This window comes from Calypte anna, chromosome 1 (genome assembly GCF_003957555.1).
Source record: "Calypte anna isolate BGI_N300 chromosome 1, bCalAnn1_v1.p, whole genome shotgun sequence".
Classification (NCBI taxonomy): domain Eukaryota; kingdom Metazoa; phylum Chordata; class Aves; order Apodiformes; family Trochilidae; genus Calypte; species Calypte anna.
The window spans coordinates 187,641,251-187,661,250 of record NC_044244.1 but is presented as its reverse complement, the minus strand read 5'-3'; the positions used below and the strand labels follow the sequence as shown (position 1 = coordinate 187,661,250).

General features: G+C 38.3%; 1 protein-coding gene across 1 annotated transcript in view; it reads right to left on the bottom strand.

Moving 5' to 3' along the window:
* SLC36A4 (solute carrier family 36 member 4) overlaps window positions 1–20,000 on the bottom strand; it is a 99,663-nt gene that overhangs the window by 73,556 nt on the left and 6,107 nt on the right. The window contains exons 2-8 of the mRNA XM_030456314.1: window positions 16,744–16,867; window positions 15,900–15,990; window positions 14,670–14,758; window positions 13,378–13,473; window positions 11,782–11,866; window positions 2,104–2,331; window positions 783–881 (exon numbers count right to left, since the gene is read on the bottom strand). Of these exons, the coding sequence (XP_030312174.1) occupies window positions 783–881; window positions 2,104–2,331; window positions 11,782–11,866; window positions 13,378–13,473; window positions 14,670–14,758; window positions 15,900–15,990; window positions 16,744–16,867 (812 nt within the window). The remainder of the gene's footprint in view (window positions 1–782; window positions 882–2,103; window positions 2,332–11,781; window positions 11,867–13,377; window positions 13,474–14,669; window positions 14,759–15,899; window positions 15,991–16,743; window positions 16,868–20,000) is intronic.

Sequence of the window (20,000 nt, the reverse complement as noted above, 5' to 3'; positions counted from 1 at the left end):
TTCCCAGAAGCCTCTTTAGCTATGCTTTAAAATATACCATATGGAAAAAAAGTGTTAACTAATTTGCAAACTTTGCTAGTGAGAGTTGCAGTCAGGAAACCCTTAGAAACAGTAGTAAGAGATTAAGAAATGCACTTTTAAAAAACAAATTTTTTGAACAATAAATGTATTTAACTGACATCTTCCAGTAAGAAACAAAGAACGAAGTCAGAAGGCCAAGAATAAACAAAAAATTTCTAAAATTTCTATCCTTTTTCTTACCTTCTCCATCTCTACCAAGTTACATCTATGGACAAGTTTGAAGAGGGAAGAAAAATACATTTCCAATAAACCACTTTGTCCTCTGTGATCCCAGTGGAAAATACATATGCTAAATATGTTTCTACTTTACACACTCATCACCTAAAACTGAGCTGCTGAATCATCATGATGATAGTATCACCATATTATTAGCAGAGTATTTTATATATATTATACAGAATACTGTGATACTAGTTATTATTATACATTGTCTCAATCTATTTGAAACTAAAGGCATTCTTGTAATTTGGCAAGGTCTTAAGTTCCAAGAAGCAATCAGTATTCACTAAACTCCCCTTTAATGGTGATGTTGTGTCCTCAGCTCTTGTCTTATTTGACAAAATAAATTAACCCTTTTCATACCAGCATGGGAGATTAGTGCCTCAACAAAAATAATGAAATAACAAAAGGAGTAAAACTGCCTGTATCCCACCCTGTACCACAGATTCAGGTAACTTGAAGATTTAGTAAAAAGCACTTACCACCCCAATTCCTTCAAAAGCAAACACTGCAGTCCCAAAAAACAGTGGGTATTTCTTCCAGCCAACCACAGGAGGCAGTTTTCGAGGATCCACTATATCCTTAACAAAACAAAATAAAACAAAACAGTGCTATTTAAAGCACATTAGTTGTCCCTACAATTAATTAATTGATTAATGTGTTAAGCTGCAGGAAAGAAAACTCAGTACATGCTGACAGTGTTTACATTGCTATTTGCAATCCCTACTTTTCCTCCCCAACCTAGTCCTTTATATACATTTAGAGCCACCTTCCCACTCAGATATTTGCAGGTTTGTATTACTGACACCAGAAATTTCCATGTTTAAAGTATCACAATAGTGTCTATGAATGAGCATCAATTAAAATATAAAGGAGAGCTCACACCTCAAGCTTAATCCTGTGCAAACTTGTCAGAGTACTGCATTTTCTAATCTGCCTTCATACTGCACAGATGTTCTTCATAACCATAAGGACAGTAAAAAAAAATATTTTTAAGACAAACTGAGTTCATGCAGAATAAGTAATTAGTCTATTTCTCCCCCATTCTCTTCTATGTAATTTATCCTGCCTCGTTGCCCAGACAATTCCTCTTGCTGGCATTTCTGCCTTCTTCTTCATCCTCCACTTCCCACTCATCTGATACCACTCATGTGAAAGCTTTCTCAAACAGAAGTGGCACCCACCACTTATCTATACCATGTGAGCAACAGTGTCTACCAGAGAATCACAGAAATCACTTCTGACTTTTCAAAAACCATAACAAAGAAAAATGCAGAGGTTTCTACATGTGATTTTTTTTTCAGCCATCAGTTTGATCAGAAATGCATCCAAAAACAAGAAATAGCATCAACCAAAAAATGCAGCAACTGTCCAACTTCTCAGGAGACAGAAGTCTCTAGTATGTATTCTTAATGGGCAAGTATTCAATTTTTCCTGAATGTACTGGAGAAACACTAGAAAGAAACATTGCTGTTGAAAATGTTCTTCTGTTGCAATGAGATTGACCACAAATTAAAACCTTGCACATTCTGCATGCAACCCATAAAAAATTCACATACTCTTCCACTGAAGGAGTCCAAGTAATTTCAACACATATTTTTATTATGTTTAGTACAGCTGCACCAAAAGTACTGTAAATTCCATATTCAAAGTGTATCTCAAGTTTTAAGCACCTCCTTAAATTCTCTCAATTAAATATAATTCTGCCTTCCAGAAATTGCCTCTAAGTACATATCTATCAGAGATCTGCTGCCACATGCAACAAATACAACATGTCACACACACAGACTTTTTTATACTCACTCTAACAATATACTGGTAAATGATGACAAGGCTGACAGCCATGGACAGATTGGCAACCAATGAAAGGAAGGACAGGCTCTTAAGGTCACGAATAAAGACCAGGAGGATCATGAATGGCAGGAAACACAGCATGTATATTCGTAAATCAGTACTCCTTTTTTCAGAAGAACTGCTGGTGGCATTGATATTTATGGGAGAAATCTTGTTTTCCAAGAATCCTTCATGGACCTGTATAAAAAAACCAAAACACGTTAAACAGTGGTAGTGCTGAAACTCTGTATACTACCACATGACTCTTTTTCTATAGGGGAATTTATTGCTCTGCTTTCTTTACCTGCTGAGTGTCAGGCCCTTCAGGGCCCCTGTATTCTCAAGAGGGGAAGAAAAGACATTTTTAGCAAGTGTTCATCCTTAATACAAATGGTGAAATCACAGCCTCAAAGACCTGAGAGTGTCTTTAACCCACCACTGACTGAAGAAGACTGCCTGGAGCAATTTCTGTCAGATTCCTTTCAAAAAGGGAGCTTAGTAAAATGAATGCAAGCAAGACAGATCTAGGTGTAAACATTAGAGTTATGCTTTTCCAACCACATCTCAGCAGAATGCATACAAAACATGAGAATATGAACCTGCCTGCCTGCCTTTATTTTATTTCAAATTATTTTGTTTTTGCTTCACTATTTTATTAATCAGTTAACTCAAAAAAATCATGAGGTCTGAGAGAGTTGAGAGTTGTGTATCCATTAATAAATTATAATAATAAGAAGAATAATAATAAGAAGCATGATACAAATTCATGTGTATAGACAAGCAGTAGCACACAATGTGAAAGTGTATTAGGTTTTTTGTATATAACAGTACACTAATTGCTTATTGAATTCAGAAGGCTGAGTTGGAGACTATTCACAACTTTCATTCCATTTTTGGAAAAATGTTACTGTGGCCACAACTGCCAAAATTTGTTTTGTGAAAATATATTCTGTTGCTATGTGTACACCACAAATTAAAAGAACTGGTGAGTTTTCTGCTTGTTACAAAATGGTAACAGTTCAATTCCATTTGTTTGAAATCTTATCCTGCCTTTTCCCTACAAGTGTAGCTTTGCCACTTCCCTTCCATTGCCTTTGCCATCTGTATGGCTGTGCTTAAGCAGTTCACACTGCAGAGAAGTATGAACAGATACTTAGTAAAAAAAAATTAGTTCCTCAGAAAGAGACTTAAACAGAAATGGGAAATCAATGTATAAAAAGACAACTGAAGACAATACTTAGGAGTCAAAGCACTGTCAGACAACTGAGTACTATAGAAAGAATATAGAACTGAACTCAGAGGAAGATGGTATAACCCTACAATCTCAGGAAGTTTACAAGTGTTGCAATGATTAAATATTATTATTGTTATTGCACTGTTCACTAGCATGGTCCCAGGATTAATTTATGGGCAACTCTTTTACAGTGGTTTGCTTTTTAAAATGTCAGCTGTTGTCTGTAAAAGTGAACTATTAAGATGACAGACCCTGCCTCAAAAAAATCCAAAACTTAAGGCTGTTACCATAAAATGGTCAAGTATTAATATTGCAATACACAGCTAAATGTAGCTATGGCAGTCCTAAACAAACAGCATCATTTCTAGTACAGAATGGCAACTATTTTATAGGTCACAGTAACACAAAGCTATTGATTTTTTACCTTGAGCAAGAGGATGTAGGAAAGAAAAGAGGACAGGCTGCAGATCACAGAATCATAGCATTATTGATGCTGGAAATGCCTCTGAGATCACTAAGTCCAGCCCATGACCTAACACTACCACATCAGTTAGACCATGGCACTAAGTGCTCCACCCAACCTCTCCTTAAACATCTCCAGGGATGGTGACTCCACCACTTCCCTGAGCAGTCCGTTCCAACTATGGTAGATAAAAACACAGTGGAAAGTCCAGATATTGTAGGCAACCAAGGGATCATAGAGATTGTGAGACTTTCATGAGTCAGAGGCAATTAGCTGATGATGTGAGTCCAAGTGTATGTCAACCAAGTCACTCAAACTGGCAAGTTTGCCAAAACTCATGACTTTACAAGTCTAGGAGAAAAAAAAATTGCAAAATTCACTTGATTTATTTGAATTATTTTCTCTAGAACAAAAGCACTTTTCATACTGAAAAGGGAAAGATAAAAGATAAAATTTCACAACCAAGACTTCCAGAAATCTCACTTTAAATGAAAAGTGAGGACACTGAGCATTACAGAAACACTGACAGTTTCTGCCTTGCAAGAATCTTAAGTGTCACTTACAAAACATTTAACTTTTGATAGTTTTCATTTAGAAAGCTGGGAAAAAGACCTAATTACATTTTTAACTGAATTCCAATGAATTCATGCAGCTCCATATACAATAACTCCCCTTTGCCAAGCAATATGTCAAACACTTAACCAAATTACTTCCCTAATGTCACACCAAGTAAAAGTCTCTGCAGAAGTTTCCTGCTTTCCCAGCATACTTAAAATAGAAACACAGAGCAAACATGTTAAGAGCTCTGCATGCACTCACAGGTAGCCAGAGCTGCTCTGCAAACAGGGACACAGAAGAGGGTTTTCCAAGAATTACAGTGTGATTTGAGTAGGAAGTCCCATTGAAAACCTCAGCTCTAACTTAATGTGTTTTCAGTTTATATAAATGTCCATAAGCTTGATGAGCTATTGAAATATATATATATATATATTCCAAAAAAAAAAAAAAAAAATAGCTGCATGCAGAATACAGGCTTTTTTAAAATACCACAGTACAAATCAGCTTCTACTCAAATAATTTCCAGCATTCAACCATTTCAGTTTTCTCTTAAGAAATTCTATTTTTATCCAAGTTCAAACATCCCCCAAATTTCAACACGTCATTCAGCTGCAGTTTACTGACTAATATGGCTGGAAATTTTCATATACAATATTCCATATAATTCTATTCAAGATTAGGTCAACTCTGATCAGCTACCCTGATGATGGCCGTAAGATCAGATAACACCTCCATGTTGTGTTAAGGTAAAGTGGTCACACAAATTGCCTTTATAATTATCTGCCTTTTACCTTCACAAAGACATGACAGAGGCAGAACATAGTATAGCTGCACACACTCTCTACAACCATCATCAGATGAATGAGTATTGATGCAGAATTAGCAAAATAGAGCCAATCAAAATTATCAGACTGTGACTCCCTGACTCTAGCTTCCCACCTCCTACTTGCAGGCTTCAGATATGAGTGATAATCCTACAACAAACCACAGCACTGTAGCCTGCTTTACAATACTGTAAGCATGCACCCCTTCTCCCCATGCTCTTTCCTGCCCCAGAGGAAGGAATGGAAGGCCAAACATATTTTTTAAAATGTCGTGACTCACAGGAGCCTTCATCAGATCCTGTTCTTTGAATTACTTTAAAGAAAGAAGTTAGGGCATCAAACCATTTCATCTGTGTGGGGAACATAAAAAAAAAAAAAAAAAAAAAAAAAGATTAAATTCCAAACCTGCTAAGCACAGATAAATATTTTGGCTGTGGCAGATGTGACAGCAAAGAGTAGCAGAGGAAAACTAATGAAGACAAGATTATACCAATTCGTTCAGTTGCAGGCTAATATTACCATCACTCTGCAAGTCCTTTTAATAGATTAAAAGAAAAAAATCATACAACAGTTTAAAACTGTTCTAACAAGGAACCAAATAAAAAGCAGCATGAGGAGGAGTTTGTTTTGTTTTGGGGTTTTTGTTTTGTTTTTTTTAACTCTCTCATATGCTGTTTAGCTCAGTGCAAGCTTACTGCTGGCTGTGTTAGGATGATCTGTGACTCACTATCCGTCTATCCGAGTCTCCTAAATATTACTCTTGGATTCTTGTTCTGGACAACAATCACTTTCAATCTCCTGCTGTCTCAGCGAGTGAATCACTGCATATGGCAGTCATGCTGGGCCAATAACAGCAGACATTATTTGTCTTTTTCCTATACAAAGCAACATAATCTGACAAATCATCAGAACATAAGCCAGATCTTTTCACCTATCAATTCAATGAATCTCTTTTTGATAAAGGCACACGTACATATTCTTTTGTGTATGTCACAGAGCCCACTGAGTATTTTTCAGCTTCCAATCTGAACACACATTACCTGCATTTTGTTCTGTGCTTATCACAATCATACCTGGAAATAGCAGAAATGCTTCCCTAAACCACATGAAGAAATGACATGATGGTTTCAAAAAGGAAGTACACAGCCACTGAAGTCACTAGGCATAAAGGGTACAAAGGTTAGTGATGCTCCCATCACAAGGTGAATTCATCAGAAGTCACTTCAGTTATTCAAGCATTCAATTAGATGCTGGTGTGATGTCTGGAACAGCTTCCTTTACAGAAATGCTTCACCAAATGTCTCCTTTAGATAGCCCAAGCACAGCATCTGCCAACTTCAGCTGCATCCATAGGGAACAAACACTTCTGCAAATCTCGTTATCAGATTCCTGATGTCAGGTGCACAGAAAATGTCTAATACACAATTAATGACTGAATAAAATTCAGTCTTCTAGGAACACATTTCCTGGAAGAATTATCTCAGAAGCAAGAAATAATTCCGTTTCCTTAGTCTCTTTGACAGAAACCACTGTTTCCTTGTCCATCAAAACCTGCTCCTTCTGCTATAGTCTATGGACTGCATCCAGTTGGCAGCCGGTCACTAGTGGTATCCCCCAGGGATCGGTGTTGGGCCCGGTTCTGTTCAATATCTTCATTGATGATTTAGATGAGGGGATTGAGTCCATCATCAGCAAATTCACAGATGACACTAAGCTGGGGGGGAGTGTCGATCAACTGGAAGGCAGGAGGGCTCTGCAGAGGGACCTGGACAGACTGGAGAGGTGGGCTGATTCCAATGGGATGTGGTTTAAGACGGCCAAGTGCCGGGTCCTGCACTTTGGCCACAACAACCCCATGCAGCGCTACAGGCTGGGGACAGAGTGGCTGGAGAGCAGCCAGGCAGAAAGGGACCTGGGAGTCTGGATTGACAGGAAGCTGAAAATGAGCCAGCAGTGTGCCCAGGTGGCCAAGAAAGCCAATGGCATCCTGGCCTGTATCCGGAACAGCGTCGCCAGCAGGTCCAAGGAAGTGATTCTGCCCCTGTACTCAGCTCTGGTGAGGCCACACCTCGAGTACTGTGTCCAGTTCTGGGCCCCCCAGTTCAGGAAGGATATCGAGGTCCTGGAGCAGGTCCAAAGGAGGGCAACCAGGCTGGTGAAGGGACTCGAGCACAGACCCTATGAGGAGAGGCTGAGAGAGCTGGGGTTGTTCAGCCTGAAGAAGAGGCGGCTCAGGGGAGACCTCATCGCTGTCTACAACTACCTGAAAGGAGGTTGTAGCAAGGTGGGGGTTGAGCTCTTTTGCCAGATGACTTTCAACAAGACAAGAGGGCATGGTCTTAAGTTGTGCCAGGGGAAGTTTAGGTTAGATATTAGAAAGAATTTCTTTACGGAGAGGGTGATCAGGCATTGGAATGGGCTGCCCAGGGAAGTAGTGGATTCTCTGTCCCTGGAGATATTTAAAAAGAGACTGGATGTGGCACTCAGTGCCATAGTCTAGCAACCGCAACGGTGGTTCAAGGGTTGGACTCGATGATCTCTGAGGTCCCTTCCAACCCAGCCAATTCTATGATTCTATGATTCAACATCTAGAGGGATCAAAAAAGTAGCCTTTGAGCTCACTGGTACTGTCTAATTCCTCATTTACTCAACTTGGAGCAACAGTATGTTATCAGGCAAATAAAGACTATATTGTAACACTTTAATTACCATGAAAAGGCCAAATAAACATTCCATGGTTTATTTAATTCTGCGATTCCATTAGTACTCGCAACTCAACTTTGCAATAAGAACTTTGTTTGCACTTCTAATTTTATGTCTAGGTACATGTTTTTAAGTTTTGAGGTATTTTTTCCCTTTTTACAAAAGTGGAAGAAAAAAATTCAATTATGTAGCACCTCACTGATGGGTGACCTTCAAAGTGCTAAAGATCTGATAAAGTGATCCTATGCAGCAAGAACATGTTTTCTTTTTTTTTTTTAGAGTTTTCATCAACAAAAAATGAGGAAAGTAAGTATTCAAAAGTAAGGTATCAAATGTCAAAACCCTTGGCTTAAGGTCTTCTGCTGCTCAAGTGGGGAAAGCATTACATGAAAGGGGACCATACTCTTATGGGTACAGATTCTTTTTCTATTCCAATGTGTTCCTGCTCCAGTCCTGCTGCAGCCAACCTCCAGCTGTCTGTTTCAGTTTTTTTCCATTCTTCTCCAATTCTGAACACCTTCACCTCTAAGCCCCTTATTTGCATGCCACCAGACTTAACCAGAACTCTTGCCAACAACCTGTAAACACAGTGCCCCAGAAAAATATTCCTTAGGAAGAGCTTAATTTGAAATTTGATATAACTGGAAATAGTCTTGTAGCATAAATTGTCTGGAAAGTATCAATGTAATGCAGTCAACACTGTTACAATCCCACAGACTATCAGAAAAGATTTAGCACCAGAAGCCATACTGTATACCTATTAGTGAGAAGCATTTATCAAACATTTCACAGAATCCAAAAGATTAAATAATTATTTAGACTCACATGCACCACTATGTGTCTAACTAAATATTTACCTCAACATAATGTGGACTGATAAATATTCCAGTAATGTACCAGAACCACTACAAAATGTCTTATATTAGTTCTCTGAAACAGTAAATAAACAGAAGCAAGACACTACTAAATCTGAGTTGGCATTAGTTTTAACTGAGAAAATCAAAGAAAATATCTCAGTGGAAGTTCTTAGCGGGCTGAATTTGCATACACAAACATGCAAACATTACCAGAAGAGTATGAACATAATGCAGCACTATTGGTCACGGAGTGGTATGAGTACCATTTATTACTATGTTCTTCCCTTATGTTAGTTTCCCAACACATTCCCTCTATTCACCTGTCTCATCCTTCCACTACTGAAAATAATTCTATTTAAAGCAGTAAAATTTTGTGTTCTTTGGTGCCCCCTGCGGGACAAATTTCTGCAACATCAAGTTGACAGAAGAAACCGCAATCTATCTGCCATTCACTAACTGCCCAAGGGGACATTCTTCCTCCTCATTAAAATAAGTTAAACTATGCCAAACACCTTTGTTCTACATTTTGGGTAGAGTAAGAGTCCATATGGATGATTAATACTCAGCCACCTGCTATACTTTATTCCTCACTAACTTCACTAATTAGAGCAGCATACGTTTAGATACAGACTCAGATTCACCCTCATTAGGTTTATGTCAAGTAAATAACCATAATCTTATAAGCAGAAAACCAGCAGAGCACATTGGTGAAGTCCTGGCATCTTAATTAGCCCGTGGTGAAGAAAGCACAAGCTCACCAGTGGCTCCCATGTGAGCAGCCAACCTGTGCAGGTTGCCCTCCCATGGACCACTGGCTCAGACACACAAACTACTGGGTGTGCAAAGGACCAGCAAACACCAGGGACCTCATAAACAGAAAAGTCTCCATCAGTGAGAAACAGAATAGCTTAGAAGGACTGGAGAATGAGAGACAAAATATGTGAAGAAAAGCAGGAGCAGCTGCCATGAACATGACAGGTGTGGGTTTGTTTGCTTTTGTCTGTGACAGAGGGTTGTGAGGGAAGAAGGGACATCTGGGTCTTACTGAAAGGTTTGGGGGTTGCTTAGGAGGTGTACACACATTTGTGGTTGAGGGGATTCATTTGCAATTTTTAATTGACTTCTTCATTGTTGTGGTCTGAGGGGACACAGCCCTGTATGAGGACCTATACAGAGGGAGTTGTTTAGGACCCTGAAAGATTTAAGGGGGCAGAAGAGAGAGGCGTCAGCATTTCCTCCTATTTCCTGCCATACTCCACAAAAGACAGGTGGATGGGAAGGTCAGTCCCCTCATTCCTTCCTCCCTTCATTCATCCAACATCTTGGAGAGATGTTTGTGCTCTTGGTCTTCAAGCCACTACATGCTCTGTGGGATCTGACTCTAGTGGGTGCTGGGAAGAGCACTGGGCCCTCTTTCTGAGTCAGCTCTGCCACAAGGGACTTGCTGACACTTATGTCAGCGACTGCTGAAATCAGGTTTTGTACATATTGGTGTAGTTTTCATTGTTATCCCATGTGTTGCTATTACTTCCTTGTTCTATTAAGCCTGATTGTTGCAACTTCCAACCTTCAAGTCTCACTTCCTTATTCACCTTTTATCTTCCCCTGGGAGGATGGGGTGAGTAATACAAAACAATCCTGTTCTCTGTGTTTTGGTTCACCCTGACCACTAACCAGATACTTCCATAACTATGGCATGATGAAATATTTGATTTTTAGATATCCTTAAATAAATCAACTTGCACAAATGCATCACAGTCTAATAATTAGTTTCAAATCTTTCTAAAAATCTGTAACATATTGAAAGGTTTGCTTAATACTACATGTGCAGTAGTATTTAGAATAAAACACATAAGCAGTGCTTAAAATGGATTTAAACATCTATTCAAGACAGAAAGTGAAAAAATATTGAAGAACAGGATTAAAATACAACTTTGAAATTGTGAAAAATCAATTCAGTAAGGAAGCACAGAACATCCATATTGGAAAAAAATGTAAGAATTGCCTAGAATGCACCTCTGCAGGAAAGGATGAAGAGATCAATGTGGATCACAAGTCAGTCAAGAGTTAGCAACAACGTGCTCCTGCAAAGTGACCATTACACTGAAGTCTGGAACACGATCTGCAAGACCTGTGAAATAACCCTTCAGCTCTACTGGTCTCAAGCAGAACTTCAACTACTGTAGCATAACCAACTTCAGAGATAAAACTTGAAAAAAAGAGAGAGATGTGACTAATAGCAGAGTGTTCACAGAAAAGCAAGCAGCAGTATTAGAACCTATAAGGTCTGATTCTAGCATCTGTTACAGGGGAGACATGGTAACAAAATTTGAGAATATAAAAGATATGCACAATTAGAAAAGAATAAGTTACTTGAAGCTTGAACATAAAACAAAGACCTACAACACAAATAAGAAATTTTAAGCTGCTACAAAGAAGCAGTTGTCTAGCAGGTAAGAAAGCATTGGAACTGACTTCTGATGAGGCTGTGGAAATTTCAATGTCAGGCATCTTTGGGAACAAAAATGAGGACTAGTTTAAATACAAATAGATTCTGTGGCAGATGAGACCATTCAAGAAATGGGAAGAGACTAATCAAGAACCAGAGAAAGGGAAGGGAAAAATATGCCAAGGAGGTCAGGAGAAAAAGATAAAGTTAGAAGACAGCCTCAGGGGAAAAAAAAAAAACAAAAAAAACAGGGACAAACTGGCTCCAAGACCAGTTTCAGACTTAATTTCTATCACTTCCACAATCAACTTTAAATTCAACACAGATCAGAAGGTAATGAAACCACAAACACTTGCACAAGATCTGAATTTAGTTCACCTTGTACATTGCTCCTTTTTACCAAAAAGTCTTCTGTGGCACCATAGTAGCACCCATTCTGTACATCTCTCAACTTCATATTTTACAAATAGTTGTGCTGGACTTCATAAGGACAGAAAATAAAAGTGAGGGAAAAAGAATCTAAAGCCATAACTGTTTACATGCAGTAAAACATTACTCACTTGTTTCACATTTTCTGCCAAGAACACAATATACACACTACAAAATCCCAGCTGTGTTATCACTAGGAAAAAGTCCACAACATACCTGAGGAAGAAAAAAAACAAAGATGCATTATACACAGGATCCAAACAAATAACTCATTTCTACTTAATACAGAATTACTGCTCTTTTAACAGTAGTTCAACTGCTATGTTCAAATGCCACATTAATCTCAGGAGCACTGCAATGCAGGTTCCACAGTGGGCACAACAGGGTAGGTTTATGTTTTTTAGGATAACACTGAGTAGGCATTAAGACTTAATGATGTTGTACAAATATAACCAACAGATGTGATGCACATGCATCTTCTTCTGGAATCCATTAGCCCCTGACACAGCAGTTCTCCACCAGGACCAAAGATGAAGTGTCTCAGTCAGTCAGAGTTACACAACTTCCAGCAATTCAAGAAAACAAACATTTTCCCATCTTACTAATTGGGTCTGTAGCAGTATATCCAAATACACATTCAGACACTGTATTTCATCAAAAAAACACTCTACACTATGGTTCATATTGGTTCTGAAAAATGTTATACATAATGGTGGCATAAAGACATGCTGTAATGAAACTCTGCTATAGCCAGGCATACAGCAGAGATCTGCCTCAGAGAGTGGATCTGCTGCAGTAGTGTTACTGGAAATAAAATTGCCATTTGTAGCTTCTAACAGTTTGGTGCATTGCAGAATTGTCATTATATTTCACTACAAACCTATTTTTTCTTGTAATTGAGCTCTATTCCAGCCTTACAGAGTCGCAATAAAAGGTCTTAAAAACCTAGCTCACCTTTTTCTCATTTGAAACAAAGTAAAACACCACACAATATGCTGCATCCTTAAAAGTAACAGTGCCAAAAAAATTCTTCCTCCAGTGCAGAAAAAAAACCCCACACTTCTCATTTAGGTTGAACAACGTGTCTGGGTTTTTGAATTTCACTACTGTGTAGACACACTGTAAACTCCATAAGCAACAAACAGCAAAGAAAAAAATTGTCTTTTAAAACAGAGGGATAAAGTATTATTATTGTATATGTATATATGTGTATATATATGCATTTGTATATATGTATTGTATATAGCATTATTTGTATGCTATATTTAAACAGAAATCAAGAAATTGCTTTGCTTTCTTTCGGACTAAATATAGTGAAGTGATTCACATTTGCAGTGTCAACCTGTTAAAAGAGTGAACTGACACAGAGAAAAGTGCTTACAGTAAGAGAGTGAATACTTAAATTACTTCACTGCATTAGGCAATGCAGAACACATTTTGGATTATACCACATCTCTTCCTCTATTACTAAGCACAATTCTTCACAGCTCTTACAGACCTAAAAACTGAAAGACACTCCCTAACCCTCCCATCTGACCACTACCAGCTGGCAGCAAGAAATAACAAATCACACTGCATAAAAATATTTCAGGTATTAAGAGAACACATTCTTAAAGCAGGCAACACCTTTCTTAAGAGAAAATCTCTTAACCATTCCAAGTACAGCCATTAGTTTTTAATAACAAAAAACTTTTTTCTTTCAAAATCAAATTCTAATGCAAACTTACCGTCCCCAAGAAGTTCGTTTCTGAAGGGCAGTCAGGGGCCCCACTTCCATGGCACAACTAACTGTATCACTATACCCCAGAGAGGATTTTTTCAGCCTGAAATCAAAGAGTGAAAAAAGAAGAGTTACATTTAATACACTTTTGTCCTCCCAGGATTAAAATAATTATTCAGCTATGGAACTTTCCTGAATCTGCCAATTTTGGTATGGTTTGGGCTTCCTTTCCCTGAGAAGGGCTACTCAGCACTCTAGAAGCATGTGAACCACAACAAGGTTCCTATAACATCACCTTAAGAAATTCATCTCAAATCTAAAAGTCACAAAGAACTTCAACAGGATTCAACAGATTTTCCTGGACAAGCAGTCAATCTCAATTGTTTCAGTGATCTTAGCTTTACATAAAGCTTCAAAGGGCATTCAAAACTACAGAGGAAAAGGGGAAGATTCAGGAATTACAGAAGCACTTCAAAGAACAATATCACATTAAACTGATAAGATAGTATTTTCCAGCTACAGGGACATGAACAGATTTGTACTTCTATTAACTTAAAAAACTTCACAGTAGTTCCTCAATTCAGGATTCTCTTTGACATCTGACAGTTAAGATAAAATGCTTAATAAAAGTCACTATTATTCCAAATACTCTATCAGTTATATTTGATAACTACTCCCCCAAGTAGGGTACGTGCTTGGAGGAGTATCTAGTGTTTATCAGCTCACTACCATCATCTTAATACAGTCTTCTAGCACTACAGTTTCAAAGAATCAAGTTGTGACAATCCAAGAGGCAAAGCTCACATCTAATCACGAAAGACATTAGCAGCAATTCTTAATTATCTTTTATTCCTATTAAGTACTTATGAACTATCTATTAATAAACTGTACACTTCTCAAAGCTATAAAGGTTCAGACACTATGAAGAAATAAGGAAAAGAAGGACTAATGGACTGGAGCTAAGCAATTAAAACTGTAATGTAAAAGACTTAATGATTTGCCAGCAAAAGTAGGGAAGAGGATACTGGCCAGCAAGAGTTAAACCAATTTTATTTTGTGTCTGATAAGAGAACAAATATTTTTTCAATGTATTAAAGCAGTGTTGCACAAAGCATAGCTATCACTTCTAGTTGCAGGGTAAGAATTCCAGCCTTCCTTCCCTCAGGTACAAGACTGAACTGAAGAAATTAACTGCTACAGCATCAGGACATTCTGTAGGTCAAAACTCAGAAACAGTATTGAACAAAAGAAAGTAAAAACACTCAAATTTGGCAACAGAATGAATAGTTCCTTATTTACCTCTGACATAGACAGTGGCTGCAACGTACCAAGATGTGCATACAGTGAACTGAAATAACTCCTATGACCACAAGGCTGATTGGTCCGACCTGGTATGGGGGGGGAAAAGAAGAACATAGGGATAAGCAGAATTTTTCATTAAAATATGCTGGGGGGAAATCTTTAGATGCAAAAGTTTCATATTATAGCAAATAAATAAATAAATAAAATCATGCAACTGGATTTTTTTCCTCTCTTAGAGGAGGATTTGCTCATGATGTTTTATGGTATTTCTTATTTTTAGTTCACTACTTGACAGAAGGCTAACTTGGGGGCAATCAAGCCATAAATATCAAATGGGAATTAGCAACTTCACTCTTCTAACAGATTCATGAAGATATTTGCAAAAAAACCAAACCAAACCAAAACAAAACAAAAAACAAAAACAAACAAAAAAAATTTAAAAAAAAAAAAAAAAAAAAAAAAAAACCACAACACTGTCCAGAGTGCATTTACTGCACAATTTGAAGCAGTGGTTTGAATCACTTTGAAGTGGAAATAGGAATAGGAGTTTCTTTCCCTTACATAAGTACACCTGATAATATGCAGTACTAAAAAAAAAACAACCCACAAGCACAGCCCTGGCAAGTTCTATTATTACCGTTACAGATCATTTGCAAATTAAATAATTATTCCCAGAGTATAAGTCATTTAGTCATAAGGTGAAAATTTCACTTGATTAAATGTAGCCTGCCTTAGGAAATGCATTTCTTTGTTACCCAGTATATAAACAAGCTCTGCTATACCCTGTGTCTGCAGAAAGATTGATTTAACAAGATGATGCTGCACCCTAGGACATACAATCTGGCTCTAGACAAGTCTGGACAAAGATAAGATGACCCCAGAATAACTATTCCTGTGAGACATCACAGGAGTCAGAGTGAATCAAAAATCTTTCTTTTTCAGATAAAGTTTTTGTTTCCACCAGAAAAATACTTTTGCTAAGCAAAAATACAACATATAATACAAAGTCTTCATGGTGAAGCTGTGACTTCTGAAAAGAAAATTTTAAAACCTCAATTTTCCATCCTAAATTCACCAGACAGAAGAGGAAAATTAGAACACAACTCTATTGAAGTTGATGGTGACAAACAAAAAGTATTAAAGAGTTTAGTATTTCAGGCTCAGACACAGATCTGTAGGTCTTTCTAGATAATTTTTCTAATATATGAAAAAGAAATTAATTCTTACCACAATGCCAGCATTTTTTATTGCAAGTGGAAGACCAAGAAGCCCAGTTCCAATGTTTCCCTTGAGAAGGTGCATCAGTGTTTGTATAAATCTGAGAGTAAAAATATTACAAGCCATATCAGAAGTGCACTGAGGTTTGTAGAGTAGGGGGAAAAAAAAGAAAAAAAAACCAAAACCAGTCTATTTCATGTATTAATAATGAAGGGATAAACTATGAGTTTCAATTACTTTAAGGTTGTCTTGATATTTTAAAAATGTCAGCACATTCAAATAATATTCCTATTCATCTTTACATGTGAGCTCCCTCAGCTAAAACATATAAGTCTGATTTTTAGTTTTTTCTTCCAGCTTGTGAATTTCATTTTCTGTGCGTTTTTATTGGTCTTTTGCCTTAGAGTCAAAATTGCCAGGTTTCATCAATGCTATTTTAGAATCAGTAGCATTCAAAACAATTACCAACTGCAAATCACAAATCTGACAGCCACAAAATCAGAAGAAAAAGAAAGCTTTAACAAACAGATGATTTCCAAAGTCTCTTGAAGTTTCTTTACAGAAAAAAAAAATCAATCAAGACCTTCCTTAAACAGTTCCTGGATTTTGAGTGACCCAACCACTTTTTAAATGGGCACCTTAGAATATCTGGTGGGCAGCATATTGTTGGCTTCCAAAGAAAGAGAACCTACTCAAAATGGGATGCTTTTTGGCTGGACTATGCAAACTCTTGATGTATAACCACAAAGATGTAACGTGAATGCTAGAAAAACCCTCAAAAATTCAATAAATGACTCATGAGAAGTCAGAGGCAACAAATTTTAACAAGCTGACACTTCAGAGTAATACATACGTAATGCCACCTTCATTATCCAGCTGGTAATGCTTCTCAACTGGCAGGAAATTATTGTCATGCTCTTCATCAGAGATGCCATCCGAATTCTGTTCATCAATTAATGGCTTCATTACTTCCATGTCTGTACATTAGAGTTAACACTACATTAGCATTAGAAACAAACATAAGAGTTTAAAAGTAAACTCAAGTGATTCCAAGTCCTCATGCCATGAGTTTTACATGTGTTCCAAACTATAAAGGCAGATAAACAACACACAGCACAACTTCACACACAAAATTCTCTTTAAAGTGGCATCCCAGCTCATCATCATCATTATGGCCAGACACCACAGTTTTTCATTGAGAAAAACAACTTTTAATCATGAAAATGTTGATGATATACATCATTTTGCAAGCTAATGCAATACTAAGCAAAGCAGAAAGTCTTTCATTGCTAAAAAACATGAGATTCATCTTACCCACAATGAGCTACTGCAAAACTAAGCCTTTTGTCTGCTCTCATCAGTGGTGAGCAAGGGCACTCCCCAGCCATCCCACCCTAAAATGTTTAGGTAAAACAGGTACCCAGCAGATGTCTCCAGTTATTTACGAGAGCATCAAGCTAAATGAATTACACCACATGCTGTGAAAACTGCAATTTCATGAACCTTTTGGAGTTGCACAAGTTGCCAACATGGTCGTCAAAGGCAGTCCTGCCATCCAGCCAACATCACCAAGCAACAGCAAGCAGCCAGTAGTGAACAAAACTGCACTACAGGCAAAAAACTGATGCTGATTAAATTATAACCATTTTGAAATTATTACAATTAAGCAAAACAACTCCTGCCAAGAGCAAAAATATTATTTACCTTTTACTTGCCTAACATAGTACCTATTAATGTGTTTAATGTCACAAGTTCCACCATTTTCACCAAAAAGGAAACCCCTATGATTTAAACATTTTCTATAAATTACTGAATATTTCAAAGTGAGCAAGGCACATGTTATTGCATTACCACTTTACAGACTCTGAAAACATTGGAAAATACCACAAAGGACATTTGCTATATTAAAACACACTTCACTATTCAGCAAGTAAAACTATTTCTGAGTACAGACTAGTGCTTAAGTACACTAAATTATTTGTTTTGTAAAATATATATGCTATCTAAATACTGGGAAATCTGTAACAGCAGTGAGACTGCAGAAGCATTAAAAAGAAGTTATGGGCAAACTGACATCCATTAAGTACAAAGTGTCTTATAAAGCTGCAAATACGAGTTTTATTTTGGGGAGCTGTTATGGTCAACCTGATAAAAATAACCACTCAAGTTGAAAACAAGACACATGCACGAAACCAGACAGGAAATACAGAACATATTGAAAATTAGCAATTGCATTCTGTTTGTGTGGCAAGGTTTGGCAGTGAGGGGCAGAGGGACAGCTACAGAGGTGGCTTCTGTTGGAAGCTGCTAAAAGTTACCCTCATGTCTGACAGAGCCACAAAGCTGGGCCCACCACTGGGCAAGATCATCAGCAATTATGACAGTGCCTCTGTGATAACTCGTTTAAGGGGAAAAAACTGCTTCAAGAACAGCATCAGGAGAGAGGACTGAGAATATGGGAGAGAAACAACTCTGCAGACACCAAGGTCAGTGAAGAAGGAGGGAGAGGAGGTGCCTCATGGCACAGATTACCCTTCAGGCCATGGTGAAGACCATGGTGAGGCAGGCTCTGCCCTGCATGCAGCCCATGGAAGTCCATGCTGGAGCAGATATCCACCTGCAACCCATGGACAACCCCACATAGGAGCAGGTGGATGCCTGAAGGAAGCTGTGACTCAAAATGGAAAGAGTGTTCTGGAGCAGGCTCCTAGCAGGACTGGTGGACCCATGGAGAGAGGAGCCCACACTGGAGCCAGTTTGCTGGCAGGACCTGTGATCCCATGGGGGACCCACAATGGAGCAGTCTGCTCCTGAAGGACTGTTTGGAAGGTCCTGAAAGACCCCATGGAAAGGACTGGAGTTTAGTCTGGAGGAGGCTCAGGGGAGACTTAATCAGTCTCTACAACTCCCTGAAAGGAGGTTGGAGCCGGGGGGGGGGGGGTCCTTCAACCAGACCAGTAAGACAAGAGGGCATGGACTTAAGCTCTGCCAGGGGAGGTTTAGGTTAGATATTAGGAAAAAATTATTTACAGAGAGGGTGATCAGGCATTGGAATGGGCTACCCAGGGAGGTGGTGGATGTCTCTGTCCCTGGAGGTTTTTAAAGAGATTGATGTGGCTCCCAGTGCCATGGTCTGGTAACCACAGTGGAAGGGGATTAAGGGTTGGACTGATGATCTCAGAGGTCCTTTCCAACCTGAATGATTCTGTGATTCTGTCACTCATGCTGGAGCAGTTTGTGGAGACCTGCAGCCTGTGGGAAGGATTCCCATTGAAGAAGTTCACAGAGAACTGTCTACTGTGGAAGGAAGACCATACTGGCATGGGAAAGAGTGGAAGGAAGAAGGAGAAGCAGACACAACACATGATGAACCGACCACAACCCCCACTCCCTATCCCCCTGTAGAGAGAGACAGATCTGGAGTGAAATTGAACCCAGGAAGAAGGCAGTGGTGGACAGAAGGTGTTTTTAAATTTTGATTTTAATTCTCATTACCCCACACTGATTTGATTGGTAATAAATTAAACTAACTTCCCCAAGTCAAGTCTGTTTTGCTGTGAGAATAATTGGTGTATGACTGTCCTTAACTCAAAAGCCTTTTATTATATTTTCTCTCCCTTCTCCAGCTGAGGAGGGGAGCAATACAGTGGTTTGGTGGGCACCTGACATCCATCCAAGGTCAACCCACCACAGCCATTCAAAAAAATCTTTAAGGTTTTTATGAAACATTAGATGTCTAACCCATCAGTGGGGCACTGAAGTCAATTCAAAGCAAGAGGAACTTAAAAAGAAAAACTTGTAATGTAAATGTAAAATACTCTATAAAGCAGAAGGTAGCTTATCCAGGTATTTAAAAATAAAAACATACAGCTCAAACTCTCCTTAAAAATAGTAAAGGGTGATCTGAATTTGGTTTCAGAAGAGTTGAAAGCCAGTAATGAAAGCACTTGACAGAAGCAAAGATGCCCGGTGGAGAGCAAAACCAGTGGCTCAACTAGAAAGTATACTGTGAAGCCAATATATACTTGTGATATTATGATTATACAAGTCAAGGCAGACTTAATCAGCTTTCACTACATGGCACATAATGAATCGATCAAAAGACAGGCC